The sequence below is a fragment of the Ammodytes marinus genome (genome assembly GCF_949987685.1).
Source record: "Ammodytes marinus genome assembly, chromosome: 20".
Classification (NCBI taxonomy): Eukaryota; Metazoa; Chordata; class Actinopteri; order Uranoscopiformes; family Ammodytidae; genus Ammodytes; species Ammodytes marinus.
In genome coordinates this window covers 12781744-12804948 of record NC_137224.1, presented here as the reverse complement: position 1 = coordinate 12804948, position 23205 = coordinate 12781744, and the positions used below count along the sequence as shown (strand labels likewise).

The 23205-nt window shown below is 43.0% G+C and overlaps 1 protein-coding gene across 1 annotated transcript in view; it reads right to left on the bottom strand.

Annotated features, from left to right (window-relative positions):
- Nucleotides 1-23205, bottom strand: part of ankfn1b (ankyrin repeat and fibronectin type III domain containing 1b) — a gene marked incomplete at both ends in the record, with an annotated part of 134784 nt that overhangs the window by 20169 nt on the left and 91410 nt on the right. The window contains 3 exons of the mRNA XM_080049264.1: nucleotides 389-596; nucleotides 963-1185; nucleotides 15930-16052. Coding sequence (XP_079905390.1) covers nucleotides 389-596; nucleotides 963-1185; nucleotides 15930-16052 — 554 coding nt within the window. The remainder of the gene's footprint in view (nucleotides 1-388; nucleotides 597-962; nucleotides 1186-15929; nucleotides 16053-23205) is intronic.

Here is a 23205-nt window from a genome sequence, read left to right as displayed (position 1 = left end):
ACTGTGACATCACAGTAAGGGTTAGGATTAACAGGACAGCTGGGCCAAGGGAAGACTAAGGAAAGACTGAGGGAAGAAAAACCTCATTCATTATATTATAATAGTTATTTTATAATGATAGAACGCTGGTTCCGTATGGGTGAAGTATTCCTTTAAGGGTTTGATTACACTGTTCAAATACACCAAATGAAGTCCAACCATTGAATGTTAGTGTTGTGCTGTAAAATGAAGAATTGAACTTATACCTCACATTGTTGGTGGTGTAATACTAAAGTGGATGCAATTTGTATTCCTGAGTCATGAGCTCTATGGACAGCACCTAATGTAGATTCCAATGATCCCTAAAAAAACCGAATGCAGGTACAGTACATTGTGTTCCTCTACTCACAGTGAGGACTCTCCTTGGCACCAGCTCGCAGTAGCAGCCTGGCCATGGGTACGTTGTTGGTCATGATGGCGATATCGAGGGGCAGGAGGCCTTCGCTGTTGGGGGTGTTGAGGTCCAGCTCCTCCAGACTGTACTGGGACAGGAGCAGCTGTACCAGGTCCAACTCCTGGTGCTCCACTGCCTCAAACAACGCTTCATTACTCTGGAACTGTGGATCAAAAAGAGGGTTAGTTTTACTTGACATCATAAAAGAAAAAGCCTATCAAAAGCTGACTTTGTGATACCTTTTTCAGCTAAGTATCAGTGGATGTTGGGACTCATGGTTCAACTCAATTTCCAACCGCACAAAGCCATGTAGGTACAATGTTTCTCACAATATAACTCTGGACTTGGTCTACAGCAGGCAGATTGGATGGATGGTTGTATGGTATGATGTTACTATCTGAGGTTGTTTTTACTATCCAAGTCTATATGTTTTTCCTGACTATTTTTAGTGTACAATGTTCCATAGGCTTATTATTTTTTCCTTCTCTCTCTCTCTCTCTCTCTCTCTCTCTCTCTCTCTCTGACTTACTATGGTGGTTTTGCGCAGCTTCTCCTTGTCTCCTCCCCGTCCTGACACCACACTGTCTTCCAGGGAGGGGGGGTTGGCGCCCACACGGAACTTTCCAGACAAGTTTCTGTATAGGCGGCGAGCGGCGCTTGGCGAGGACAGGCTGCCCGACTTGCGGGCTGGAGGGGCCGGCTGGTGGGCCTGGTCCCCCCTCATTGGCTGCGTCATATTGCCACTGTCGGCCCTGGAGGAGAGATGGGTAGAATACAGGAGAGATGGTGTAGGAGAGAGAAAAAGAAAAAGAGCAGAATACATTTTTCATTAAGTATAGTGGACCATGTGAAGCTCAATCACATTATAGGATTTAACACCTGTAAATGCTAGGTTGCTACAAAAGGCCAAAAGGAAGAAAGAAAAGAGGAAGGCTCTGCACACTTAAAGCCCATGTTCTGGTTCTTATGACACACTAAGTATTTTGGACCAATCACGGTAGTTCTCTGCCCGAATGTTCTCTAAAGACAATGAACGTTGACATAGAGGTAGTTTGATATGGCCACTCCGGCACAGGCCTGTCAAACGGTCTAGACTACACCGTTAAAGTTTTTATAATATTTATGAACATTTATTTTGAATCAGATTTCTGTCAAAGCTTATTGAGACACCCAACTTCAATCATATATAGTTTTTTTTTACTATTTTAGTAGCGGGTTTCCAGAGGCGTTTAAGCTCAGAAAGAGCATTTTGAAAAAAGGCATTCATTCCTTCTCCACCTCTTGACAGCCTTCAAGTTTATCTCCATAAAACATACTTGCCCAACTTCCTTGAATTTGAATAATCAAACTTGTTATTCAAATTAATTATGAAACTGTACTTCAAGAAGCATTTCTGCTGTATAATGGTAGGGGGAAATAGATTAAGGGAGATAACCTCAAAGGATAGAATGACAGCTGCTTTGTCTCACCCATAACTTGTGGTTAAAATCAATTTTGGCCTAGTTTATTCAGCCAAACAAGTTTAGATTCTAGCTCTGGAAAACAGCATCGGGTTGAGTGTGTGGCGATACTGTTTTAAGCGCCAAGGTATCAGGGTCGGACTTGACACACTTTGTACGCAGGCTTGCATGTCAATTCTTGAAACGCATACATGTAATGCCTAAAGTGATGCCGTAACACCACGTATGGCAGAGCCTGTCAAGGTTTTTTGGTCCCCTGTCACGTGGGAGCATATGTGCTGTAGGAAGGTCAACAGCTGATTACGAAAGAGGAATAATACATTATTACCACAAAACCAAAATAAAATTATCTTGAATCCCCTAGGAGGGTGGGTCCAAACACCTGGCTGAGAACCATTCATCTATGAGACCAATTGAGGGTCACCCCTCAATTGGTCTCTCGAGGATAAATAAAAGTTAAATTAATTGCACTGCTCTGCCAGATGGGCACCATGGTCACTTCTCTGTCATGGTTGCCCTATGAGTAATCCTTCACTGTCTGGTAGTTGGTTTTGGACACTGTAACATCATCTGGTTCTTATGAGTTTCAAAAGATCGGCATCTCTGGCCACTGGTGTCTTGGCATCGCTGGTATGACGACTATGCCGCCCCCCTCTCCATTCGGCCATGGGAACTATGCAGACGACACAGTGTTTTCTAGGGTGAGTCTGGTACGTGGCGTTCAAACACACTCCAATGCTGAAGGAAATGTCAGCAGGAGTCTTACAGGCGTCGGTGACAGACTCCTTGACACGTCCAACCAAACAGAGGCAGGAAGATAAAAAGAATTCCTCAAGGACACACTTTCAACAGCTTTCTCTCTCTCTCTCTCTCTCTCTCAACATCTTATGAAATAGTTTCTCTTCTTATCGTCTCTTCTCCTCTCTCTGTTCTTCTGCCCATACCTTCTCCTTAACTCCTTATTGCCACTCAGTTCTCTCCCACGTTCTCGTCTTTCTACCTTCCCTCTCTCCTTAACTCCTCTCTTCTTACCTGGATACAAGTCTGAATCTTCTTTAATTGCAGTATGACAATGTTCAAAAGAATCTTTCAGATGTACAGTATAAAGCTTTCATTCTTGCTTTAGTTTTTTAATACCATCCATATTTAATTTGAATGGGAGCGGTAACATCTTTTGGCACTTAATCATTGAAAGACCTTTGCAGTAAACGAGGGATCATAATTTGAAATCCCCGCAGCAGCAGTCAGTGTGTGTTTGTGTCTGGCTCTGGCCACGTGTCCTGTCCAAGTCCTTGAGAAATGCTCGTTTATTATCAGTCACTCTGGAAACCGTCATCAGTTAAGAACCGCAAATGTAAATGTTGTTCTTAAGAAGCAATGGTTTGAACAGGGGCAGGGAGAGGTTGAGGAAAGTAAATAAAGGTTGAGTTACGTTGGGCCATCGTGCCATATGCCAAGAAGTATCATACAGGCCAAGAACAGATTTGTCAAGGTGAGAACATCTGTAGGAAAAATTGTATTTATACACCCAGCTCCGCTATGGACGTATGAGCCCACATGAGCGCGCGCACAAACACACACACACACACACACACACACACACACACACACACACACACACACACACACACACACACACACACACAAAGACACACACACACAAACCCTCCCCTAACACATGCAGTTTATACAACAGCTGACAGCGGCCCACATAGTAGACTTTAAAGCAGCTCCAAGCCCCCGCAACAAGCCCTTTTTCACATGGCCTATACACCTAAAATACCCCCGATCCCCGTCCCTTCCCGCTCTGTCCCATCCATCTCCACTCCATCCCGTAATAGAGGCCTTATTTTAGACATCCTCGTGTTCCCGGCTGGGCCGAACCTATTCCAGGGTTCCAGATAAAGCGCGGCAGGTATTTGGAATAATTTTTCCATGGGCCTGGCCCGGAAGATAAAACAAGAGATATATTTGTAATGCGTATGCCGGTATCCCATTTCAAAGAGAAAGCCCATTGGAATCCGGCCCTGGGCTTATTGTTATTTGCCTGAGATGGAACAGACACCTTTTTTTCTGTCGGCGGGACTGTGCCGCTTCACTCTCTGACGACATTAGGGAGTATGTAACGTGGTGTGGGGGGGGGGGGGGGGGGGGAGGGGTGTATACGTTTGTGTCCTTCCTTGCCTTCAAAGAGATGCTGCTTCCGACATGTGAGTTTGGGATGGATTTTCTCAATGACATGCCCCCCCAAAGCCTAACATAGACCCCCCCCCCAAAAAAAAAAACAGCCAGGCGATAACCTAAGTCCTCAGTCACTGTGAAAGCTTCTTCATGTTCTTCTGCATTTTGAAAGTTGAATAACATCATGCATGCATCGTTTCTTGCGAGTCCCTTGCATTTTGGTAGGTAAGTTGAATCAAGCACGGAAATGGCAGACATGACCACTGACATAAAATTATAGTATAAAGAGTAATGCATTGAAAATAAGTAGGAAACAATGGGATCTGATTTAATAAAAAATATAAGGATCATAATGACTAACTTACCCAAATGTTGTGGAAAGAATATAAAAATGCTGCATCTCACCACCTTACCAATGGGATAGACTTTTAAATGGAATTAAAATTGAAAACACAAGTTTCCCATTGAAGTTACAAGAGTGACATATCCCAGGCATGTCAACTTTTTCGTCAATATACCATAACCATCTTGAAGGCTACCACTTCTTCAATAATCTGAATAAATGCCCAGAGATCAAAGCCCATTACACACTGATAAAACATCAGACAGACACACAGACAGACACACAGACACACACACGCCCGAAAACACACACAGTCTATGTCACACAATTTCCTATACTTTAAGCTGGTTTGGAAAACAGGAAGCAGTTGTTCTGGGAAACCAAAGTCTCTACCAAAAGCCAGACTCCATGTTTGGCCCCCGATCAATCCCACATCAAATACGGCCGGTCTGCTACAGTGAGACTGCATCAGCCCGACAAACAATCAACGCCCCCAAGTTTCACACACACATGCACACAGCATCCGCCTTATTAGTTACATCGCCTTGTTTACACAAACAGCTTAGTACTCCAGACGGTGATTCACACGTAAACAAAGACTACTTATCAAACATGCAGACAGAGTCTAGACAATCACTTAGCTTTTGACAAAAACTCAAGATGTGAGAGGCCTGTGATTTATGAAAATGTAAAAGAAAATTGTTGGTTCCAGCATTGGAGATTTTCGGAGATTTTTTGCACAAGCTGAAAAAATCAGCCACAAATATGCACATAACAGCTCATAAAAGTGGTGTGCAGAGGGGAATCTCAAAAACACTTGAAAGCAAATCTGCAAACTGGCAGCAGAGTGGAAAAGGTTGCTTAGTCTGATGACTCCCACATACTGTATAAATGACACGGTCAGAACTGTAAGAAAGAATGAATCCATTCAATCTGTTGTCAGCAGCACTAACTGGACTAACCACACACACACACGCGCACACACACGCGCACACACACACACACACACACACACACACACACACACACACACACACACACACACACACACACAAACAAACACACACACACACACACACGTGTTTTTATACTTGTGAGGACACTCATTGTCATAATGCATATACCCTTACCCTAACCACAAAACTAAATGCCTTAACTCTAAGCCTTACCCTAACCCTAAACTAAAACATTCTCTAACCTTAAAACCAAGGATTAAAGGTGGAGTCAGCGATTCTGGAGATATGCTTTTTGTCAAAATAACTTTTTGTCAAAATCAGTGACTATCTCCTCACTATCCGCTACCTGTACGTACTGTGTGTGTCCTAAGTGAATACACAGAGTAGGCTCTGTAAACAAGCCTGTTGCTAGCTATGGTGGGCCCCCATTGTTAAGATCCCCTCCATTTACATACCCGTTTACAGAGCCTAGGTTGTGTATTACCGTAATACTGGATTTTTTTTTCAGCACACACACACATGCACACACTCCAGCCACACATGCCATGGCCGTGGCTTTATTTATTATCGTTAGTTTTTAACCCACACACGACTCAACTGTTAATAAGATTAGATTCCCAAATTCTAAATGTGATCATTATGGTGCAGTAATGAAATGATCACCAGCTAGACACATGCCCGGTTCACTTTTCTCAAAGTTTAGATCGGATACATGTTTTTCTATTTTTTATTATCACTAGTTGAGTTTCTTTGATTGTGACTTGTTCTATCTTTTTTTTACCAATCCCTCGCTTTTATTTTCCTTTCTCATTCTCTCTTCTTGTCTCTCTCCTGCACACAACTTGAATTTGTTTCTTCCCCCTCTGCCTGTCATATAGTGTTACGTGTCCTTAACATTTATGAATGGAACTCAAGGAAAAATGAGGAAAATCACTATATAAAAACAATTCATTAATATGTCCACCCTAGTGGGTAATGTGGGAATAGTGAAGACAAATGGTACCTTGAATGTCCTTGGCCAGAACGGCCTGCTACTATAAATATAGATAATGTTAATCTAAACTATAAACATTGGAACATTTCTTTATGCCACACACACAGACACAAAGATTTTGATGGGCTTATGTTTATGTGTGTGTGCATATGTGCAGGGGCATGTACGTGCCAGAGAAAGACATTACATGGATTGCTGCCCAAATTAGCTACACCACGACAAAGATATTTTGAAAGTCAGGAACAACATTATAATTACAAAGCGACAAAAGCATGCAGTACATATCCATATTTGTCCCAAATAATTTCAAGGCATTGAACTGAGTAGATTTTTTAAAAGCCCCTGTCAACCCAAATCCATCTGGAAAGAGTTAGTCATTTAGCCGAATTAAATATATTATCATTTACAAAGTTTGATTAACTTTGCAGATTGATTTATTTGTTCTTCTTTAACACCTCTTACCACGCTCTGGTTTCAGTTTCTTTCCTCCCCATCTTATCTGTTATTGCCCTATCCAACACCTTTCTACCTCTGCTCCTTGCATCTGCTCCATCTCAACCCCATACTCCATCCTATGATACCCCATCACCAGGTGTCACAAGGTCTGCTGAGTCCTGGCTCAGCTGTGTGCTGACAAGACCCCCAAATCCCACCTTCCCCCCCTCCCCACTAGCTTTACCCCCACAAAAACACATAAATCCATGCTGCATGTTAGTGTGTCCAATCGTGTTTATTACGCACAGGCACAAATGGGCATTCATGTAAGTTGACATGTAGCCTATTACATTGGTCGTCTGCTTGGATCAAGTCCCATAAAATAAACAAAGAGATGAAAGGAAGGTAGGTGGACAGAGAGAGGGGGAGAGAGAGAGAGAGAGAGATGCAGAAAAAGGCAGATAGCAGCACCAGAAGGACAGTGCCCACAAAAAACAGGGTGGTGGGGGTCAGAGAGGCAGACAGTGAGAAGAGAAAGTTGCACAAACTTTCTCTCTCACACACACACACACACACACACACACACACACACACACACACACACACACACACACACACACACACACACACACACACACACACACACACACACACACACAAACACACACACACACACACACACACACACACACACACACACACACACACACACACACACACACTCACATACACACACAGTACGCTGGCTGCTCTAAATGTGGCTTGTAGAAGGAAATTCTGAAATCTGAGTCTTGGCACCAGACAGGCTGGAAGCAGGCAGGCTGCTGGACGCACAGTGGGAGAGAGAGAGAGAGGGAGAGAGAGAGGGAGAGAGAGAGAGAAAGAGCGAGAGAGAGAGAGAGAGAGAGAGAGAGAGAGAGAGAGAACGAGAAAGAGAGAGAGATGGGATTGGTGTGGTGTGGTGGCTGGGTGGGGGCAGTATTACTAGAATTCTAGCAGTCCCCCTCTGTTTGGTTCTTATCAGCTTATAGGCAACATGAGGCCACAGCAACACTGTGACCCACAGCCCCTCACGGACACTAAGTCGGCATGGCAACACAACAAATGCTTTACATACACTCTGATGCTCTCGTATTATTAAGACATACACAGGCATAACGTAACCATGATTTTAAGGCAGAGAAGACAATCAGAATGACATTTAAGGCTCTTCAGGGTCACATTTTACTGATGGGATTTTATTGAGTGATGTATCAGGTGTGTGCATGGAGTGTTTTAATGTTTGAGCGGTACACATTTGCGAGAAGAAAAAAAAAACATCCCCCTTTCGCTCCATCCCTGAGGTGTCCATACAGTGAGATGAAGTGGACGGATTATCCTACCAGATGTGTATTTTGAGAAGCGGCAGACGGGGCCTGGAAACAATGTAAGTGATCGGCAAGATCATTGACATGGACTGTGTGTGTTATTCAAATCATGTTCTTTTGATAACAAGAAGGCCCTTAAGTGCTGAGAAAACATTGCCGAGCCTGTTGCACCACAGGCAGCAGACGCTACAACTGATACCAGACGGGGATAACGCCATGGGTTTCATTTGTTTACACCAGATTCACACCATCATGACAATATTTTTCCACTGTTGAGTCATCAAGGTTTTTAGGTAATCCACTGTCCACTGAAGCATCCATTTCCTCTTTTCGATAAGCCGGGGTGTGCTGAGACGCTCCTCCCGCGCATATCGCTGTTGTTCTGTACTGGTATTTATTTTTCTGGTTGTGTTGCTTGGAGTGAGTCAGTATATTCCCTTGTGAGCTCTCTCTCTAGTCGGCGTGTGAAAATCCCGGATCATTGTTTGATCGTGATATGTTCAAGTCTTTTTGCTGGGATCACTGGTACCCGCGCTGATTTTCTCACATCTGTTCTTAGTCACACTGTGAGTCCAAAAGTAACTGAAGTGGAGAAGCGTGTAGGCATTCTGCTTTAACTTATGCTTTTAAATCATACATGACTCACTTTGAAGTGTGACCTGTGCGCAGGAGCGGGGGAACAAACTGCGGACACCAGGTACACATGAACACGCTCACTCTGCCCGCCATCATTCTCCTATTTACGCAAGTCTTTTTTCACTCTCTCCTTTTATCTTGTCCTCTTCTTCTCACTTTCTCTCTCTTGCTCCCTTGGGAGAACGGCAGAGAAAGAGTGGGCGCTCCGCTGTATGTTTAACCTTTGAAGTGGGCCTGCTGAGTCGAGCAAGGCCTGCCACCTGTTGGCTCTGTGTGTGTGCATGTCTTTCTGTGTGCACGCAGAGGTAAATCTCTCTAATTTTGATGAGCAGAGACAACAGTGGAGTCACCATGGGGATGTAGCGGCGGGCAGCGTCCGACGTTCTCAGGAGGGGGAGGGGGGGCTTCCAAGGTGGGGATCAGAGAAACATACACACAACCCCTCCTCTGTCAGGGGCTTGGTGACACCATGTCTCCCACGGCGATCGTGGGCCCAGCCTGGGTGGCTCCAGGCCTTCTGTGTGTCTCTCAGTGTGTGTGTGTGTGTGTGTGTGTGTGTGTGTGTGTGTGTGTGTGTGTGTGTGTGTGTGGGTGTGTGTGTGTGTGTGTCACACCAAAGGGGTCCCTGCCTGGGCCGCCATATGCCACCCACCCAGCCAGGGAGAGCAGAGGGGCGGGGGCGACCCCTGGCCACTGAAGCCACCAGTTGGCCAATTCTCTCAGTCACACGCCGGCCGGGCGCCATGTTTAAAGTCCCACGGCTGTTTATCTGGGATAGGGATGGATGGTGGTTGGGTGAAGGGGGGGCTATTCTCCTGGCGGTGATAAATCCTTTGTAAAAAGGATAACATGCATGCTCACACACACAAATATATACACTCCTGATTGGATGGATAGATGCATTGAAAGTGGAACTCATCTGACAACAAAGCGTATGTGCGTGCGTGCATGCATGTGTGTGTATGCAGTACCGGATGGCACACATGTAAGACTCACCAACTTGTTACTAAAATCTCACACAACCATTACTGAAATTCATCAGTGGTCTAATGAGCATCAACTTGTATCATAAAAACTAAATGAAAGAAAGATGTGTATCCTGTTATATTATCACAAATTCTTGAATATAATATATTTTATCATTATAAATTATTCTGATTGTTAAATAAGCCATTTCGTACAGGAGGTATTCATCCCATGAACCACATGGGATCGCTGATGGATTCTAGCAAAACATTAAACTTACCGGAACCACTGACTGGACAACCTCAGCAGTTGGCTCTGGGGTGAACTGGTGGAGGTGGGTCATGTCAATCAAATACTGAAAAGCATCCCAGAAAGATATACACTTCTGACAGCAACAATGTGAAACATTATTTAGAACGCTTGCAGAGAAGTAAATAAGGGGAAACTTTGGCTGTTTGTGTTGAATGTGGGGGGCCGGGGGGATAAAAAACAAATATCACAAATAAGGGAGAGGAAGTGCAAAGAGTTCCCCTGGAATGACAGACTTCTTTACTGGCTCTCACAGCGCTTCTGTTCCATTGTACACTGACGTGGGTGTGGAGGCCTCTACTACCTAAGCTTCCTATCTTCAATCTGTAAACTATTTTCCAAGACCGTTTCAAACCACAATCCCTCTTGGGTCCCCAGCTGATTTTCCTTCTGCCTCCGACCCTGAACGCAACCCTCACACACGCACACACACACATGCATGCATGCACATGCACATGCACAAAGTAGAGGGGTGCAGTTCCCCCCAAGCTTCGGTTGTCCTTTATCAGCTTATAAGCAACACATGGAGCCTCACTAACCCTCTGACCCACTGCCTGGCTGTGTCTGCAAACACACACACGCACACACGCATGCACACACGCAGACACACACAGAAACAAACACACCCAGACACACTACATTAACTGGCTTGTATCCCCCTATACCTACTCTTTATTTCTCCCATTCCTCCCTCTTTTCAACTCTTCGGGCTCTTCCCCACTCGCTGTCTCTCTCCATCATCTTTTCAATCTGTTTTTTCATCTACTTCGATCTCAGTCACTCTCTCTCTCCTCCTCCACCCTCCTCTACTTACCTATTTCAGTCTTCTCCGGCAACCCCCTCCCTCCCCCTTTCTCTCCCTCCCTCCCCCTGTCTCTCTCTGTGTCTGTGTGCCGAGTTGAGGTTTGGAGTGGAAACCAGAGTATCAAGTCGGAGACATACAGGACAAGAGGGAGCCAGCCTCATAAATCTCTCTTAGTGCAGCCCACAGCATCAAGAACACAGTGTGTGTGTGTGTGTGTGTGTGTGTGTGTGTGTGTGTGTGTGTGTGTGTGTGTGTTTATGTGTGTGTGAGCCGTGGGTGCACGTTCATTAATGCAAATATTGTGCACATTTAGGTATTTGTATGTGCGTTTGTGTGTGTGTGCGTGTTTACTTCATTTACTTAATCTGTGTGAGAGCATGTTACAGTATTTATGAATGGGCGTGCATGTGAGTGGCTTAATGTGTTTGTCTGTGTGTGTGTGTGTGTGTGTGTGTGTGTGTGTGTGTGTGTGTGTGTATGTGTGTGTGTGTTTGTCTCTGTGTGTGTGTGTGTGTGTGTGTGTGTGTGTTTGTCTGTGTGTGTGTGTGTGTGTGTGTGTGTGTGTGTGTGTATGTGTGTGTGTGTGTATGTGTGTGTGTTTATGTGTCCGTGTGAATGAGAAGGAATAACCGAGGGGGCCTATCCAATAGCAGAGGGGTAAGCAGAAATTGCTATACCTCATGTGGACTAGAATCTATAGTTTCTCATCTCGCCAACAACTCGGTCTCAACAAATGAAAGCTGCATGCCAAGAAGCAGTTGAAGTATCAACTCAGCAGGGCGCCTGAATCCCTGTGAATACACTGTTTTGTTTCCGAGGGGAATGTTTCCAATGTCCTCAAGGGTTTGTCAAAACGCACTTTACTTTTTTTTTTTAATAATTTTTGCTGGTGGCACAAAAAAAAACAGTTAAGAAAACAATTATACCACAGGGTCCATTTAGTACTGCTGTCACTGGTCTGAGACACTTTTGTTCGTATCAAATTATCTTAACCAGCCGCTTGCAAAGTTGTCATGAAATTGCAGATGCTCAAGTTTCCATATTTTTCGGAGCACTTGAAGAACTCCTCTTACAGTTGGCTTCAAAAAGGAAAAGCATTAGCAAAAGCCTCTGCACTGAAAATAAAACTTAAGACTACTCAGAAAAACAATTGGTATACGTTTAAAGTCATGGACATAAGAATGCCTGCACACTGACTCTAACTGTGTATAACTAACTATGCTCTTTTTGAGTAGAACAGGGACTTTTTTTAAACATTTCTCACTTGTATAGTATTCATAAAATTCCATATATGTAAAATGTCAGACATTCCCGCATAAGCAGGATTTAGTCCCGTTCCGTAGTGATCTTTAACCGTATGTTCGGATCAGAATTTCTAAAGAGAACTATTAAAGGGCATCTATATAACCTTCTCAATTGTTCGTCTCGTTTGAACTGACGGCAGCTCTCGGCCACAAAAGAAAGGAGAAATATCTACAGAGGGGATGAAACAGAAAAGAGTGGGGGAATATTAAATCAAATTAGAACCAAATGAGGCGAGTGGCACAATGTCCAAAACCACTTTACACCCGGGGCTCCCTTCGGTATCGGTCTTCTTTGGTGATTTCTCTATGTTCTTTTTTTATTCCCTTTGTGGACTATTCATAAGGATTAGCACTTCCTCACTCCCCCTTCCTCAAGCACCCGACTCAACACAATGCTAACTATTACAATATGTGTTTGCTCATGTATGTGTGTGAGCATGAATATCGAGGAGAGTATCAGACGTGCAGAGTTTCTACAATGTCGTGTGTGTGTGTGTTTGTTAATAAGTCGACTATGGAAAGAGGAGGCTGGATTTTCTCCTGTCATTGAAGTTAAGACGTCATCTTTAGCAGAGAGGCCTTGAGTGGATGGAGAGGATTTGAAAACCGCCAGCGGATATTGCATAACCATGTGCATTCTTTAAAATGTATTTAAATTTCACCTTTATTTCTAAGTCATAAGAAACAAGTTCATAACGTGGCTATGGTTTGAGTGCTGAGCGCTACATTACAAAGTTGATGTTTAAGTACTTAGGTTTAGAGTTTCCTCTTCAGGAGTATACTGGGTTATAGGAAATAAAAAAGTGCTTGGCCGAACAATACATGGCAGTCTCTCTATTGTACTCAGGGGTTTGCGCGAAGGACTGGAACTGACTCTCTGTCACCATGAGAGGATATGGAAATAAAGACTTATTTACTAGCCCTATGCTGGGAAAGAAGTAATGTCCCTTTATGGCCCCAAGTATTGACTCTCAAGACTCCACTGGATGTAACCCGTGTCCACATCATGCACAGGAAACAAGGCAGCAAATATATCCGCCAGTGGGACACAGAACTTTATTAGGAGTGCCATGGATTACAAACTAAAGCTATGAACTCATAATGCAATCCCCTCCGTGATACAGTACAGGTTCACTTGTCAAAATATTCTTTTTTATTCAGAAGTCTGTCAACATCTCACAGGGCAACCATTTTGACCCAATGATGTCACAATTGTACATTGCAATTATTAAAGCTAATAGTTTCCTAGGGGAAAAAAAAATGTGTCAATAGTTTTCCAGCAATCTTAACAGGCAGCAAATACCCTCTTATTTCCTCTTTAACACTCTCTCTCTCCCCCCTCCTCCTGCTCTTTTCTCCACCCTTACCCGAGAGGCCATTTACTATGATTACCAATAACAATAACAGTGCCATTATCTTTTATTGTCGCATTTTCCCAAGGCCCGGCCAGCTCTTATGGACTTTGATAAAAACTACAAAACGGCTCGTATTTATGGGCTGCCTTGGCTCAGAATTCCCTTAATAGTCACAGTTTGTTTGGGTATCTGACTTGAATCGACATAAATGGCAATGGTCTACTAAATAGATGGTTAAGTGTTGAGCTACCTGAGACTGCTTTACGGTGGAGGGCTGCTGGTAGGCTTCCTGCTGGGTGTTTAATATAATCTTTGTGTCAGTTTACTCTTTTAAAAATTTGATACAAAGGGTAAAAGAGGGGGGGGGGCAGTGCACATATCGTCTAATGATGATTACCTTAATTTAAAACTATTGGTGGGTAACCCAACATTTGTACATTTCACTACAAGCAAACAAATTTGCATGCTTTATTTAACTGATTTTCTTAGACAATAGGTTCCTACTCAGATATGGATTGAAGAGCTGATAGCTCAGTAGGTAACACCACTGATTTAGCTAAATGACATGTAATCTGGAATTATATTGTCTCAGCATATAATATTTCCATGATGAATCACTGTCACAGGAAAACAAAGAAAATGCCCTTCTATGGGAGAACTATCATGTCTCATTGTAAAGTGTAGCCGCATTTTTAAATTCCCACACCAACACATTATATTGGATGAGTATGGCACTCTGTGATAACACTCTCAAATCTCATAAATAGTGAGCAAACAATGAGACAGATTGCTTAGTCAAACTACAACAATCTCTACAAATGTCGAACAATTCCAAAAATGCAACTGACTCATTGTGACGTTTTTTCAATAGACGCTAGTAGCAAGCGTGTTTTCCTTCTGACCGCGTTGATGACTGTGCATTCCAGGGGAGCTGCGCTGGTCTTGTCAGGAGCTCGAGCGACCTTGTTTCACCTCCTCAGTAGCATGACTCAGCCCCCCCGACCCTGAATCTCTCCTCCTGGGGTCCCTTGTTTATTATGTCACAAAAGGCCAGTCACACTCATGTAATGGCGGCGTGCCCTGAAGAAAGTCAGAATCCAGCTGTAGAGTGCCCGACCACCCCCCACCCTCTCCGCCCCCTTATCCCTCTCGTAAATGAGCATGTCCAATCTACCAACTGCGTTTCATTAAAACCAGACTACATCAATCAGGGCCTGAACTTTAAAGGCCAGGTCCCCTTCTCCGGCAACATGGGATAAAAACACCGAGCTGTTAAAAAGTAAAAGGACCTCACACTGCACATACACTCATACACTTAACACATTTCTGCTGGGCCGACCACACATCGCAAACGTCAAGTCAACTCGGCGGGACCACACAGTAGGTCTCGTAAGGCCAACAAAAGACCTTACAAGACCTCACAACGGGCCCTAGCATGATTCGATTGGACCTCAGAGAGAATCCCACACCTGTAACCCAGCGCAAACCGCAAAAGTAACCCCTTACTGAATCGCTACTGTAGTCCCCGCGCGGCAATTAGAAAGCCTGGAAACTGTTTAGACCCGTGACTGTTTGGACATATTTTTTACTTTGACAAAATTAAGTGCAAAGGAAGTGTAAGATCCGCTTTAACCCAGGGCTATTTTCCCAGTGGTGAGAGAAGTATAAAGGAAGAGCCAAGAATACATAGCAGGAAGCTCAGGGGGGAGGCTGGGGGGGAGGGGGGATGCCAGATGGACGGACGGCAGGATGGATGGGTAGATAAACGGTTGGAGGCCAGGCAAACGAGAGAGAGGGGAGACTGGGAAGGAGTCCCATGGGTGGGGAACCGGGAAGGCAGCCCTCGTGATGGAAAGCTTTCCAACTCCTTTCATCGGCTGCCTGAGGACTGGAGCTTTACAAGAGCAAGATGAGCCGGCGCCACTGGAGCTGCTTGGCGCTCCTCAACGAAACCCAGACGCAGAGACAGAGCACAGGACCCTATCACCACTCCACCCACTCTTTGCCCCCCCCCCCCCAAATACAAGCACCCCTCGTGGACCTCAGTCTTAACTTTGTAAACACACATCATCATAGCAAAGGCTCAGTTGCAGTTGTGTCTAAATGTAAATTGTGATAAGTGAAAGATTTTGCTTCTGATGCCAGATGATGAAGTCTTATTTCACCTCTCAATTTACCCCCTCCCTCCCCCCTAATATGTACAGTCCCAGAACCTAAAAGCCTTGTAGATGTGGCTCCCAAGTCTGCAACTGTTTTCTGTAATTTTTCATCCTTCATGAGAGGAGGTAGTGAAGGCCAAGTACGCTACCACAATTATTATTTTTTTTTTCCAGAGGGTCATGACAGATCGTGAATAGATTAAGAAGAGATGGTCTCGGATCTTACCAGTCCACACTAAGAGATCGTCTCCTGTAGGATGGGGGTCGGTCCGAGGATGTCTTCTCTGTTTTGGCCACACGCTCTTTGAGGGATAGACGATGGGTAAATTTAGATATCCCAGACTCTGACCTAAGGGAACACAACAATAATGAAAGCAATCAGAATGCATGTCTCTACTTAAATGTTTAGACATGGAACTTGGCCCGGTTAACTTGTGGAAATCTTCAAGAAACCTTCTGTCTTAAAACCATATTCCCTGGTGATACATTATGCATTCTTGAGGAGGAGTTGAGGAGCAGTTAACATCCAGTTAACATCCACTGGATGTCCTGGCAGTGCCTTTTTCTCAGTTCTACGTATAAATAATTGCTAATAAGAAAACACACAGTGGGACCAATATTTGTACCATGGATTTATCGTCTACAGTAGAAATCCTCTAGGCCAAAAACATTCAAATGTTCAGCCAAGGTTAAATATCGCTGGAGAGCACACACATCTTTTTCTCGTATGTCTAAAACGTCCCTCGGTTTTGAAGAAAATCACAATACTCAGTGGAAACGCAGACCATTAAGTTGATAAACAGTGTAACAATGTTGCAGGTCCCAGAGGAAACATTAGGTTTCAGGGAAAGCCGCATACTTCCTGCTTAATTTTCTCCAAATCTTTTTCACAGTGAAAAAAGAAAAAGAAAAGAAGAAGTGAAGTCACACACGTTTTAATCTCCTCTACTGGGCTGCCAATGACCCAGTTCAACTTTCTACTCAAAATTAAAAACAGGAAATGTATTATTTCTTCTATTCCAGCCCGGGACACATTTGATGAGACTCAGTATTGCAATATCGCTGTGGTAACAGTGGGGACTAATCAAAGTTTAATAATATCCTCTATCAGAGAGAGCCAGGCTCACAGAGGATCATTGCCTGGAGCACAGACGATTATGTGATGTAAAAATCCAAAAGACTTATTAAGCACAGGTTTAATATAAATGTACCCAAAGGGAATGGCACTCTATAAGGTGAGTAAAAACACTGTATTAATAAAAAAATAATAATAATAATGTAAAATGCATCATTGAAGGAATTTCCTACTGCCCTTTCCATGAACACTTAACTGACATAACATGATGCCCAAGCATTGTGTATTTTTCGCTCACCTAATCTGTCACACATGTTGTTTCCATTTCATAATGAAATGATAAAACATTCCTTATAATGACTCATGAACACTCGCACACATACATGGGTCTCTCCTCTCAACCTGAGCCAAAAAGTGTTTTAGTCTCCATGGTGAGCTCTGCTGGAGACACTGCAGGGATGGTTGGTTTGAGGGGAACACAGACTACTGGGGTGCACCCTGCCACTCAAACGCAAACGCTTGTGTTTTGCCATCTCTGTGAAATGCTGCAGAAATGACAGTTCACATAAGGCTTTGATAAAAACAGGACTGATGAAATCGTACACAATAGTTCATGCTGTTAACTTTGATTGCTGAGCAGTGACACGGATGGATGGCAGTGTGCTGATGCGTCCAGTTGCACCTAATTCAATCGCCAAATTGGCAAAATGTCACATGCTCATTGTTTGGCATCCCTGGGGCAGGGATCTGACAGGAGTTAGTCATTCATATGCTTAGGGCCAAAGAAGACAGAAAGTCTGAGAGGCTCCTGTCAAGTCTAATGCTACCACAACAGACCGATCAGATCTGAGAGAATGATCACTCAAAAAGATGAAATTGGACCAAGACCTTTATTGCATCATGGACTTAGAAATTTGTTCCCACAGGTGTGAATAAAAGACTGCTGGTGCCAATGAAAAAAATAAATAAAAATAAAAATTTAAACCAACTGGGCTTTCTGCTTTCTCGCTTGGCACTCCCCTAAAACATTTTTCAAACCTGACATAAATACAAACGTCTAGTAATAAGATTGCTTCATTGCCAAAATGGAATTTCAGTCCTCTCTCTCTCATAAATCAACATTATTCGAGCACCATTTCAAATAACAGGTACAAATTGAGAAATCAAGAGAAAATTTTAATATTACATAAATATGTGTGGATTATGGACAACAAGTAAAAACCAACACCATGATTATTATTATTATTATTATTATTATTATTATTATGCATAATAAATATTTCAAATAAAAGCTGTCCATCTTTAGATAGGAAGGATGTTTTTCTGATTGAAACAAAACTCTGAAAATATTCTCCTATGCTCCACAACAGATTCATTTTAAGACCAGCTGTTTCACTATAAAGATGTTGCCATAAGCCGAGTTGAAAATACACGAGTCCTCATTGAAAATTACCTCATACTATGGCTTATCCAGTGAAAAAAATCCCCGGCCCTGATGCCTTTCGTTCCCACTCCTACACTCTCAACTACTCTTTTTCTGACCCTGCGCCAGCTTATCCAAAGAAGTTGGTTGACCTCGAAGACAAAGAAGCATATTTTCCTGCATGAATCACGCAAATGGGGTGTGGGATTTTGAGTCAGATGGCAGAGCAACCCCTAATTGATGGTATGAAGTAAGGCTGGGCTTTTTCTTCTTCAAGGGGCTTTTAATTGAATTAGTAGCAGTGCACTGTGTATGCCAGCTACTGCCACATCGTTGATGCCGATGTCCCCTTCACATAAACTGTTGACTTCTGAATCATAAATAGTCCTACAGTCAATGATTGCTTTGGATCATTACTGGTTGCTAATAATTGACATGGGTTTATAAAGCCCTAATATGTTTGGCCTGTGACCAACAGTTACATCAAGTTCCCCTGTAAAAAACTTCAAACAAACTTCTTGGATCAAGCAGATGACACGACACAACCATAGGATAATGACTTCAATGCCATGAAAACACATAGGATCATGACTTCAAAGAGGCAAGGGGCCAGTGGACATAGAAGAGGACTCAGGGAATCCCTTTGAGGGGTTTAGGGGCAAAATGGACATGCGGAGCAGGTGGGTCTCAGTGGAGGGGATCTGCTGGCAACTGGCTGCCTCTTGGCTCTACTGAGAGCCTCAACCCTGGCCCGGCCACATGCAGCTGTCCTTGATAACATCATCACAGCAGGCACACTGGTGATGATGCAATCCCCTTTGGAGGCCCTATCAGGATATCCCGCTCCATTATTCTCTCATCAGAATTATATTTACCCTTTCATTTTACCCGGTGTTGATTACTGTTTAAGAAATCAAGTCATTTGATTGATTGTTTTTCTTGCAAGAACTGAGGCTATAGCAGAGAATGCATCATGTCAAACCTCTAAAACTTGATTTGACCTTGAAGCTGCGTCATCCTTCACACGCGTGCGTGCGTGCGTGCATGCGCGCGCGCGCACGCACGCACACACACACACACACACACACACACACACACACACACACACACATATACACACACACACAGCCATAGCTTAGGCACCTGCCAGGCCTTTAAACATACTGTAGAAAGCAGCGTACCTGGATATGTCAATCCTTTGTCCTTTTCCCCATCTCACACCTCAGCCACTTTGCCATGCTCTCAATGGACACAGACAAAAGGCTGCTAAATGATTTCTTACCACATGCAGAACGGATGCAGATCACCTGCTGAGCCAAGCTGCACGGCATGTCTGCACAAAGGACATTTCTTTTCTATTTTACAGGAATCCGTTTGACCTCATTATTCTGTTCCAAGTTGAGTCTTTTAAGTGATTGGTGGGGCTCAAGAGATTTCAATGTCCTTCTCTTGGTATGGCAGTCTCTGGATATTTACAGACATTTGTCATCCTGAGATAAAAAAAACAACAGATTTTTGTCCGTCATTGCCACCGTAAATTTGACATTTTAATTTTTTGTTGACCACTATTGGATAGATTGCCTTGAAATTTAGTACAGTCCCATCAATGGTGCCCAGAGGAAGCATCCTGATGTCTCCACACTAAGGACTGGCATAAAGCATTGTACAAACATTCATGGTTCCCAGACGTTGTGTCCTAATGACTTTGGTGACTCATGACCTTTCCTCTAGCGCCACAGTGAGGTTGACTTTTGTTGCTTTGAATTACAAGTTTCAACAACCGTTGAATCGATTGCCATTTGGTAAGAACACTCATATTTTCCTCAGGATGAACTTCAATAACTTTTCATGTAACACCATTGACAGGTAGACATTTTTATATTTACTATTTAGCATGCTAACGCACTAACTGAGATGGTATACAAATACATGAAAAACATCAGTATATCGAACATTGTGGGCACGTTAGCAGGCTGACGTTCACATGTATCTATTTTATAATTAGTTTTCTTCATTATTAAACCCCATGCCACTCTTTTAAAAGTCCCAGCGACTACAAGATATAGTAACTGTTCCTAACATATCCCTCCACTGTGAAAGCCCACCACTGCCTCACTGCTATGTGACTTAGATTATGATCTTGCCAGCATTAGTAACTTTCCCCAATCCTGCTGCACAAGAGTGCTTTTGTCAGCACTGAATGGCTTGTGTGGTGATACAGAGAAAATGTTGACCTACGTTCACATACACACTTAGAGCCCCTGCACACACTTTCATGCTGTCGCTGCGAAAGGATTGCTTTCTTGCAAACACACTCACCTAATGTCACTTTCCCTCTCTCTTCTGTTGCCATGGCAGCAATTAACTGTTGAGAGGTATTCATGTGCAGAACAAACTCTGCTAAAGAACTGATTGTTCTTGCTGGCAGTACACAGAGCTATCGACTGTGCACTTTGACCCCGCTCATAGCCTCAGTGACCCGCTGCTATTTGAGAGCAGAGTTAAGACTGCGTGGAATTTTAGAAAAACAACTACAGCTCAAATGCGTTTTACAGCGTGAAGCTTATGTACACCGTAGACAATATTCATGTTTTTTTTTCAATAAAATGTATTGGTATTACTTCTAAATTTGAAATATTTCTAAATGAGTAATTGATGTAAACAAGCCCCATTCACCAAGTTGTTGATATTATATTTTTCATTTCATGGAAAACTACTTTACAAATTGTTTGAGTCAATTCAGTGTCACAATATATAATCTCTATATATAATGTAATTGAAACATTTATTATTTCATTAGTAGATTTTCATATGTCACCTTACCACAATTTGAATTCTGAATAAATGATTGAAAATCATTATTATTTGGAGCTATATATTTCCGCTATTAACTGTGCTTGGCGGTTTGTTTACATTATATTTACATATTTAATAAATGGTAAATAACACAAGCGCACTCTGTTAAGCTTCTCAGATCATACAAAGGGTTTTGTGCGAGACATGTTTGTAAAGGGAGCCCACTAAAACCAGCAGAATGCTTTGCATTACAAAATGTCTGAGGTCGGGCTGCCCTTAACCACAGATCTTATTTCAGATTACTAAGGCACAGACACTATAGTAAATCATAAGCACGAGACACAAATACCTGACCGTGTTTCAGCAATTATGGGCAATGGCTGCCTACCTAAAACAACTATTTTGGAAAGGAGGGAAAACAAAGCGCTGGGATTTCTTTCATCTCTGTCTCCCGCTCTGGTTTCTTGTCCCTGCCAATGGAACTTCAATGAACGCCAAAATGAATATGGGCACCCACCCATATAACAGATACATGCTGACCAAATGGATGCAAGCACACATGCTTGCTGGCTTGTACGCACACACACGTACACAAACACAGTTTAATTCAGGAACATACCCCTCAATGTGTTTCATTAGGCAAACAAAAAGGCTTTCAGTGGTCCAATCATAAAAGCACGCAGCCAAGCTATGAACATTTGCTAATTAAAATCTGCTCAAAGAAAGCCTTGTTTTCCACTCACCATCTCCATCCAAACCCATGTCTGTGTGTACGTCTCTCAACATGGCAGAGGCCTGCTTTTATTTCCCTTGGACTGACTCACCAATAAAACATACTGATATTTCTTGAAGCTATAACAAGCTTTTCCTTCAGTTGTGATACCGGTTACATTATCTGAAATGCTCGGAGTGTTCTGGTTACGGTTGGGGGTCCATCAATGTGAAGCGATATCACAGCAGTCTGTGGAGGATAATGGTTTGGGCTTGGTTCTCATCACTATACAATTGTTTGAAAGAATGCATCCGAATAAGACACAACTAAAAAACAAGTCAACACTGAGAAAATATGTTGACAAGAAGAATATTTTGTCTAGCACCGCCAACATGTTTCCAAAAGGGAGGGGAGGCACTAAACAGCTAGCTCAATGCCTTAACCAATTCATCTAAACAAAAAAACTGCCTCAACTTTATGTGCTAATGATCTCATCATACCGCTACATGCCAAAGGAAGGGACTTGTTATCACCCTACACACATCTACTCATATGCTGCACATCCGCCCACTAGGGTAAACAGAGATATTTCCATCTCCATCCCTTCATTTGCAGTTTTCTGAGTCATCGTTTCATCTTTTTTTACCTCAAATGTCTCCCTTTTAATAATACTTTCATCTCCCTCACTCCTATTTTCCACAGATTCGGCACATACAGAATTTGTCAGGGAGACAAAAATGACAGAGGAATTCAACGCCTTTTTTTCCTTTCTTTCTTTCTTCACTTTGGTTGGCTCGCTTACGGTGTTGGGTTTGATACCATTCCCCTCCATGTCCCCCCTCTGCTTTTGATGTGTGGCATAAGGCTGACTCAACACAGTGAGATATACCGATGATGGATCTGCAGTTAAATTAATCTTGATTTGAGCTGACAAGCGCCACGGATGCCAGCAAACTATTAGAAGACTGCATACCACTAAGAGGGAGAAGGAGCAAAGCAAAACTCTACCACATACTCTTTTCTCTTTCCACTCGCCTCCGGTTAGGTGGGATGAGATAATAATGTGAAAGTGTTTTTTTTTGTTTTGTTTAGAAAACTTATCTGGGGTAATTTAATAGCTATCATATTGGTTAGATGTGGTAACACCCAATTGAACATACAGTACATAAGGGTGTACAATAGGGTTGCAGCTGAAATACACGACCAACCTAGGTACACTTGAAGTTAGTTACTTTCCGAATCCAAGATGAGTACAAGCATTGACTGATTAGTGTGTGGGTGAAATGGACTTATCTGATAGGTACACTCAGTCCTGCAGAGTGTGTCTCTTTCGCAATTTGGATTAACTATGTTATCATTTAAGTGAATGAGCCTGCAATTGCTTATGTGAAGTGCATGGTTGTGGATGTGTGCCAGCCTTAGTTACACCCACTGAGGATTTTTCGAGGCTTGGCCTGACGGAGGTGGACACCCCTCTGGTATTATGTTTATGGCCT